At 32.8% G+C, this 8,435-nt stretch overlaps 1 protein-coding gene across 1 annotated transcript; it reads right to left on the bottom strand.

Annotated features, from left to right (window-relative positions):
- Nucleotides 1-513: 513 nt before the first annotated feature.
- LOC133292669 (protein ANTI-SILENCING 1-like) lies at nucleotides 514-7,425 on the bottom strand. The gene is made up of 9 exons (XM_061491115.1): nucleotides 7,084-7,425; nucleotides 6,078-6,246; nucleotides 5,602-5,954; nucleotides 3,172-3,264; nucleotides 2,607-2,685; nucleotides 2,354-2,444; nucleotides 860-971; nucleotides 646-762; nucleotides 514-573 (listed from the first exon to the last, which is right to left on the bottom strand). Exons 1-9 carry the CDS (start codon nucleotides 7,423-7,425, stop codon nucleotides 514-516), a joined length of 1,416 nt encoding a protein of 471 aa, XP_061347099.1.
- Nucleotides 7,426-8,435: the final 1,010 nt, after the last annotated feature.

Here is an 8,435-nt window from a genome sequence, read left to right as displayed (position 1 = left end):
CCTCTAAATAAAAAGGGTTTTGCATTTCTCATTTTAATATGAGATTAGAAAAATTCTTAAACATTCATAATTTAAATGGATCCCACCATAAAAAAAATATTACACGCAAAATGATCTCTCAACGATGTGAGAAAACAATTGTAGTGTTAAAGGAGAAAGTGTTTTTCGAAATAAAAAATAACAACAAAGAGAGGGAGGGGGGAAAACAAACCAAATCCTCTTCAGTTGTCACTCGGGCTTTTGTGCTGGTCAGGCCTACATATTCAATTGGGAAGCCCCATTTTGGTAGTTTGTGATCCACAACTGGAACATTTGAGTTAATAACATTTAGGTTGGACCCTACAAAAAAAGTGGGCTGGGGTGAATCCAGCATGCCTACAATTTTTCCTTGGACCTATGGAAACATAATTACAACATGGTCAAATTTCTCGAAATTTTGTTAGATTGATATTCCAAAAAGTCAAATATTAGAAAAGGAATTTTCTTTAAAGTATGATTTAACCATGATACTTTTTAAAAGAAGCCGTCCATTTTAAATTTACTCTTCACATCTAGTATCTCCTTCAGTTGTCTCTGCAAAGAAAATAGATTAAGTTAAAAACATCTAATCAAGACATAAGATAATTCTTCAGGATGTTCAACCACCTTATATAATGCATTCCAACATGCATCGGACTTATGATATTCCAGTAGCCATTTAATAGCCATCGCGTATTCAATTGTATTGGGCTGGGAACAATGTGATGTTGATATTGCATTACTCTGTAAAAAGCAAAGGACACAAAATGTAAATCATGTTTTCTAATACTTGAAGAAAAAATGGCAAAATAAAATCAATCAGCTAGGTGAATTAGGCTACCATCTCCTGGCGTCGCTTTTGAAGCAGAACTCTTCTTCTGATGACCAAATGACCACTGAAATTGCTTTGCTTGCAAGGCTCTCTTACAGTTCCCTTCTCGGCGCTCACAATCCTGCAGGAAACTTACCAGCAGTATATATATGTAGAACAATACTGTGCAAAGTTTAAAATGCTTCAGAATATTAGAGCCGTCTAATATCATAGATGTTTCTTTCCTTCCATTGTAATAACAATTGGTACATGCAAAAAGAAGAATGCATATGGTTAGCATTATTTTATCCTTCCCCCATCATCAACTATACATGGTTCAAGTCTTGGTGCAAAATCCCTGTTTGTGTTTTTATTTCTCTAACCAAAACCAATTCCCATTAAACTCCAACTAGCGAGAGTGAGGTGAGTGAAATTTTTGTATGCAACCTTACCTTTACATAATTATAAAAAAAGACTATTTCTCGGATTGTGAGGAAATATAAACTCATCCATTATTCTATGGTGACTTCCACATCTAGAGATTTATCATTAACATAATGAATTGGAAACTATTATGTGGTTTGCATCTACCAACTTACCTTTTAAAGTTCTCCGACATGGAAATTGTTGAGATATATAGTCTCCACATTAGTTGCTCATACAACCAATGTGGGACTACATATCTCAACACGCCCCTTCACACGAGAGTTCATTGGGCTTGAAGAGTGGAAGATGCAACAGGCTCAGCCTATCTGTGCTAAGAAACTCCACAAGAGAAAGTGGGGGGCGGCGAGACTCTGATACCATGTAAAGAACCTTGGGATACACCACCCCAAAAGCTAGCTCAAAGGGTGGGAGTGCCCAAGTCCTTATAAACTCCACATTAGTTGCTCATACAACCAATGTGGGACTATATATCTCAACACGCCCTCTCACGCAAGAGCCCTTTAGGCTAGAAGCGTGGAAATTGCACAGGCCCAATTTTTTGTCTACCTTTTTGTGCTTTTTATTTTAATTCCACTTTAAAGTGGGGGACGGTGAGACTCTGATACCATGTAAAGAACCAATTCAACTCAAAAACTTAAGCTTAAAGGGTAAAAGTGTCTAAGGCCTTATAAACTCCACATTAGTTGCTCATACAACCAATATGAGACTATATATCTCAACAGAAATAATGATTATGGCAACTAATAGAATATTAAAGCCATTCAGCTTACTAAGATTAAGGCTCTAGGATTACAGGTCTACATTGGTTTGCTTCTCTACCATCAATAATTTGAATAAACATTCAAGTACAAACAGTAAGCATAGGCAGCACCTTTCATGCTTAATTATCTAGACAGCAACTAGTGGGACAGTTCCATATTGGTTAGGTTTTCAACTTCATAATATAATATTTTCAGGAGGTAGGGGGTGTGTCAGATGTCATCCATATTCTTAAATCGAACAGATGTTATAATATACCAATCATAAAAATTAGAAGACAAATTCAACATAAAAAAAAAAGGGCAACGAATGAAATACCTCCCTTCTCCAAGAATAAGGCATCTATTGTTCAACTCAGATATTGCAGATTCAGCTGCATCTTTTGTCTTGAAAATAACCAATGCTCTACCTGTCAGCAGATGAGAAAACAAAAATAATCGATGATCTACAAATCACAAAACTTCTATTATGGAGCAGTGAATTTGATATTTCTCGTCATACCAATGAAAGACCAACAATAAAATGTACCATGGGATTGTTTGCTGGTTATAAAAGTAAAATCAGTAAATACCATAGTATGTATTGGAAGTGGGGCTCCATTCTATCATCCTTGCAGCTACCTTCTCTTTGAGTGCATGCCAAACAAGATCCTAAACAAGAATTGAAGAAAAAGAAATGAAGAAACAAACCACTAAACACAGAGACCAGATTAAATTAAAAAATAAACCAAACTTCGTCTTAAGAGGGAAGAATAGCTCATTTCACAGCCTATTGTCGCATCACATCCATTAAAGTCTCATTACATAATTATGAATACAAACATAACTCCACTCTGCACATAAATCACATCAGTTTCAACTAATACAAGATTTTTCACTTTTCAGTTGTTACATTGTATAACAATTCTACAAATATTCATATTAGGTCTCAGATTTGAAATTTTCATGAAGTAAGTCATAATCATGGCAGGTTTTTAATCTCTCAAAGTTCAATGAACAAACAAATTAGGCAGTATTAATAATTGTACTGTTCGTTTATCATAGCATCATCTATCGCAAAGAAAAATATAAGCAAGCTCTATTTGGTATAAAGTAAACAAACAACAAGAAAGAGTTGAAAAGTTGGATGTTATATACCTCTACTTCATATGACGTGTAGGATGGATCCAGATTATTCATTAAAACCAGGGTACCCAACTCTTGAGCATTCCGTAGTCTTTCGTCCCAAGGCTACAACATTATGTTAAGAAAATCAAGCATAAAAATAATTTCGTAACATATCCTTATGATAGAAGAGTATATTTGTATTTACTCACTCTGGATGTCATTTTTAACCTGTAGTATATATATGATCTGCTTTAAGCAAATATGTCTGGAAGCAGACATAAGAATAGGAATCTTTACAATGAGTCAATGACCAATGAACAGGAAACTTCATTCCATTCATTTTGTTCTGTTATAAAATATACTTTTTCTGTAGCAGTTCAAAAACAGAATTGTTTGATCATACTTTAAAATCTAGAAAATCAATCTAATAACTTAAATTAAAATCTAAATAAGGTCAGCGTAGCTTATTTCAAACCAGCCTAGGCCAGTTCCATGTATACCAAATAAGCCCAAAAAATATTCAAAAGTTGCTATATGCAATTGTTATAGAGTGACATTTACAATTGGCATTATTCCCATAAGTGAAAATTATAGCACACAAATAATTTTTGTAAGTTTTCGATCAATATCATGAGGACGTAAACTGGCCACTCAAAGTTAAAAGGATCTTATTTAAGATTTTATTGAAAAAATAAGGACTTCATTGGAGAATGATCTAAATGTGATCAACCAAGAAATTTTTTCTTATAGAAAAGGGCAACCATAAAATTATACAAGCATTTCATATGAAAAACTAATTTCTCTCGGCTAATATGTCTGAAATTCTTTACTAGCAAACAGCCTGATAATTTCGAGCAAAATTCAACTTTAAGGAATTATTCTTTAGCAGGTAAAAGAAGCAAATGTTTAGAAAACTAACTAGAACTTAGCAGATAGTTGATGTCATAGTCATCTCCTGGAAAGTCATTTTTGCATATTTACTCAGTGATGGAAATGAGTGTTTTTTTTAGATATTCCAATTTGTTCATCGTTTTGTTACTAGTCCGATTCCGGGCGAGTCTCGAAATTAAGGCTTTAAAACTCTCTAAAAAATGATACCGGAGAGGATTGAACACATACTTTCAACCCTACCTGCTTAGTTCCCTAACACTAACTGAACTACCATTATTTGGTGAAATGAGTGCTTTTCATATCGGTATTATACAGATAAATAAGGGATAGGTTATTCTACCTACCATTTTTTCTGCCTACCACTCTAAAATACCGTTAGATCAAAATCTAAAGAGAAGAGAGAAAGATAAATATTAATTAAGATTCTCATCTAAAATAACATATCTCAATAAATAAAAGTAAAAAACAAAATAAAAAAAATCAGAGTCTGCCTAAAATAACTTGCAGTACTTTAGTCATTAAAATGAGAAGCAAAGTTATATTTATAATTTTTTTTTTACAAACTATATTATGTACTTGGGATGCAGAAATATTTAAGTGTGCACTCTTCATAATATATAGTATAATTTGTAAGAATTTGTAAACAAAAAATTTATAAATATAACTTATCTCATAAATTATACTATGTACTCTAAGAACTATAAACAATTAAGTGTGTACTCCCGAAGTTTATAAAAATTTATAAACTATCCATTAAAAAATTACAGAAAAAGCAAACCAGTTCAAATCCTATAGAGTATAAGGTGTGGAAGTTCCCAAAAAGTAAAGGACCTACAAAATAAACACTGTTTTACATTTTATCCTAGGTACAGATTCCAGCTCCTTTTTCTATTTATTTCTTTTTAAATAAAACAACTCCCGTTGAAACACCAACATGTGAGAGCACGGGTGAGAAAATCCTTATATAAGCAATCTTAAGCTTACATTTCTTTTTTGCAAAGAGGTTAGTTTCCTTTTTCTATTATCCAAATAAGAAAAAATAAAAACTATTTGCTAGATAAACCCTAACCTTAAAAATGACCAAAACCTAAACCAAAATCCAAAATAAATGTAAAGAATGAAGAACTCACCACATTCTTAAACCACCTTCTTTTTTCCTGCAACAACGAAAATGGAGGGGGAGATTAGAACAGCGTTTGGAGTCATATATGAAACCACATCTACAAGTTACAGATTGTGAATTTTTTTATTTTTTTTTGGCTACTACCAAGATTCTCAATTATTTATATATTGCTCCAGAAGTCAGGTTCTCTAGTTAAATAATTTATATCCAGAGAAAAAGGGACATTCTACATTTTTCAAATAAAAGGGGTCAAAAAGAACTTCGACATCATAAATATATAATGACGATGAACCTTTCATATTTCTACAATACTTGCATGGTTAATTTTCTCAACACACCAAACAAGCAGAGAAATTATAGGGTATCTGATTTGTTCACCCCATAGGTTTAGTCTTTCAAGAAAGCAGATAAAATATGATAACAATCATGGATTTTTAGATACTTACTGCATTTGGCCTTTCATTCACCTCAATAACTTTTCTGTATGTTTCCACTCTCTTATCCTGTCTGCAATCTGCCTTCTTCTCATTAAATTCCTCATCCTTAGGGGATTTACTACTTTGACTAATGGTTGACTCCTCTTCTACGATCTTTCTCTTTTTATATGGAAAAGAACATGATGAGCTCTTTAGCAAGACATTCTCAGAAGTTGTCACTTCAGATTTATCTTCAACTTGACTCTGCAAGATATCTGAAGGAAGATTCCTAATCTTAATTACAATTTTAGGTCTTATGTTTGTCTCAACATGCAGATGGTTACTGGTTTTTTTATCCCCCTTCCTGTTAAAGAATTGCTCCACTGCAGAACAGTAACATAATGAACTAATGTATCCGGGAATGCTAATTTATGGCAACTACAGGCTCATCATGTATACAAAATATTCCAGTAATTAATTAGTCCAGATCAAATGAAATAACTGACCTTTAACTCCGTCAATCTCATCAGGAAATTTATTAACGATTATACGCTTTGCAACATCAAAAGTACAATTGAAAAAGAAGTCAGCCCTCTTTAACTCTGTTTCAGATGGCTCGGGATTTCTTTTGTCCTTCGAGGTGCAAACAACACTGCATTTTCCAATAATTGATTCCTGAAAACAAAATTTTGAATAGAGGAGATAGCATCAACAAACATCTAGATATGACAAAGACTCACATTTCAACTATGTCAAATTTTATATACCAACAAAATTGATATATATCACCTTAACAGATAATTCCCTCATTATATGCACTCAGACTATCATCAGTCATGTACAAAACCCAAATCAAAATAAGTGATTTTGATATCACATTTTAACGCCAAAGCTTAGGATATTAAGTCTACGAGTCTTTTCACTTGTATGGTTCTTAGTTGATTTGTTTCTAGTCAATATGAAACTTAGTTATTCTTCCGGATTTGAATTTTTTAAAATCTCCCCCTCACAGGTGAGACCCAACATTAGTTATGTACTCTCTCAAATGGAATCCTCTTGGAGGATTAATGGAGTTACCAACCAAGAGTAATCAAGTTTGCCTTCATAAAATGGGTTTGGCAAGCGCAAATCTTAACACAAACCACCATCTTCAAATAATCAACTCAATCAAATTATAAGTTTTGATACCATTTGTTAGGATAAAACCAGATATAACATCTTAACCGAAAACCTTAAGACATTAAATTTATAGGTCTTTTTGGCCCTTAATTATTTATCAGAATTTCTAATAATCTCCAATAAATAATCATTTCAACCAAAAAACTTGCGGTTGAATAAGGGTTACGTTAATAGTTTTATATTTTCGTATCACACATCCCTTGAACCCCGCATTTAACTATAATTTCTTCACTAAACTATCCCTTCACACAGAGTCAATCTTCAAAGAATGCAATTAATTAATACGGTAGATGACAAATATCAGGAAATAACTAACTAATTAAATAAAATTACCAGAAAATTGACATTGGAAACACCTTTGCCCACACCAGATGCCAAAAACAACTCATTCCAACGTGGCTGATAATCTCCCAAGAAATTACGAATCTCGGAGGGACGAAAAAACCAGACAACTTTGACCATCTTTTCATGGGTTGGTCTCTCATATATCTTGACAAGCTTACCGATAGAAGTATCAGTATGATCTGTATGGTAAAAGTAGACACAATCATACAGAAAGTACTCCACACCCTCGTAAACAAATGATTCATAGAACTGCATCTCTTTATTTTTCAGACCAACTCCCCTCTTAATGCCCCACTTGAAATCTCCAACATTTGGGTGTGACACTGACATGCCTTATAATAATGTTTTGCTCACAAATGCTCAAAGACAACAAAACACTTGGTAACTACAACAACACAGCTTCTATACTAAGTTACAAGTGTTATATGCTTTTTCAATTAACAAGAGAAAAGGAGGACGAAGAAGCTTTTTTTTCAGTATGACATTTTTGTTCTTCAATTCCTTAACCGTGACCGTACAACGTAGGCAGCAGTAGCATGCAAAGCATGACCTTCTGAAACGAAAAAGCAAAGAAACGTCTAACTAACTCCGTTTATCTACGCGTATTTCTAATTCTAGTAAAAGAGGAACAGTCAAAAAAAATTCTCCTTTTCAAAGGACGGTCAAACATAAGGTTATGTTTTTTTAATTCTATTTCTAGTAAAAGGTTCAAAACATCAATTGTGCAAATTAGGGTATATTGGGTGCATAGTATAGAATAAGGCATGATAGTATAAGACCTGATAATATAAGACATGATTGTATAGGATCTGATTAAATTTTAATATCATCTAGTGTTTGGTACGGTATTATAGGATAAGGTATGATAGTATAAGACCTGATAATATAAAACATGATTGTATAAGATCTGATTAAATTTTAACACGATATAGTGTTTGGTACGGTATTGTATAAGATAATATCCTCCAATATTTTAAAAATTAATATATTAAAAAATATTTTAATATATTAATATTGAGATGATATATTAGTTCTTGAGAATTGTACTTGTGAGCAATATTAATATATCAACCTCTTATCAGAACTAATCCCACACCCATAGACCTGATTAAGTTATACATCATTTTGATGTATTAAGGGGTTCTGCTATATAAGTTTATACTATACGATGGTCACGCCAAACAACTGAAAATGTCATCACATATAATATAAACTTATACTATCAAGCCTTATACATCACAAGAACAATTTCAAGCTTTGATTATCTAAGAATGTTGATTTTTCTTATACCAAAATTTGGAGAGTGGATTCTCTACCTGTATGATTTGATATGATAAGGT

The sequence above is a fragment of the Gastrolobium bilobum genome, unplaced genomic scaffold (assembly GCF_033153095.1).
Source record: "Gastrolobium bilobum isolate Gb01-03AN ecotype WA unplaced genomic scaffold, APGP_CSIRO_Gbil_v1 utg3831, whole genome shotgun sequence".
NCBI lineage: Eukaryota > Viridiplantae > Streptophyta > Magnoliopsida > Fabales > Fabaceae > Gastrolobium > Gastrolobium bilobum.
Note: the sequence above shows the minus strand (reverse complement) of the source record. Positions and strands in the feature narration are given on the sequence as shown.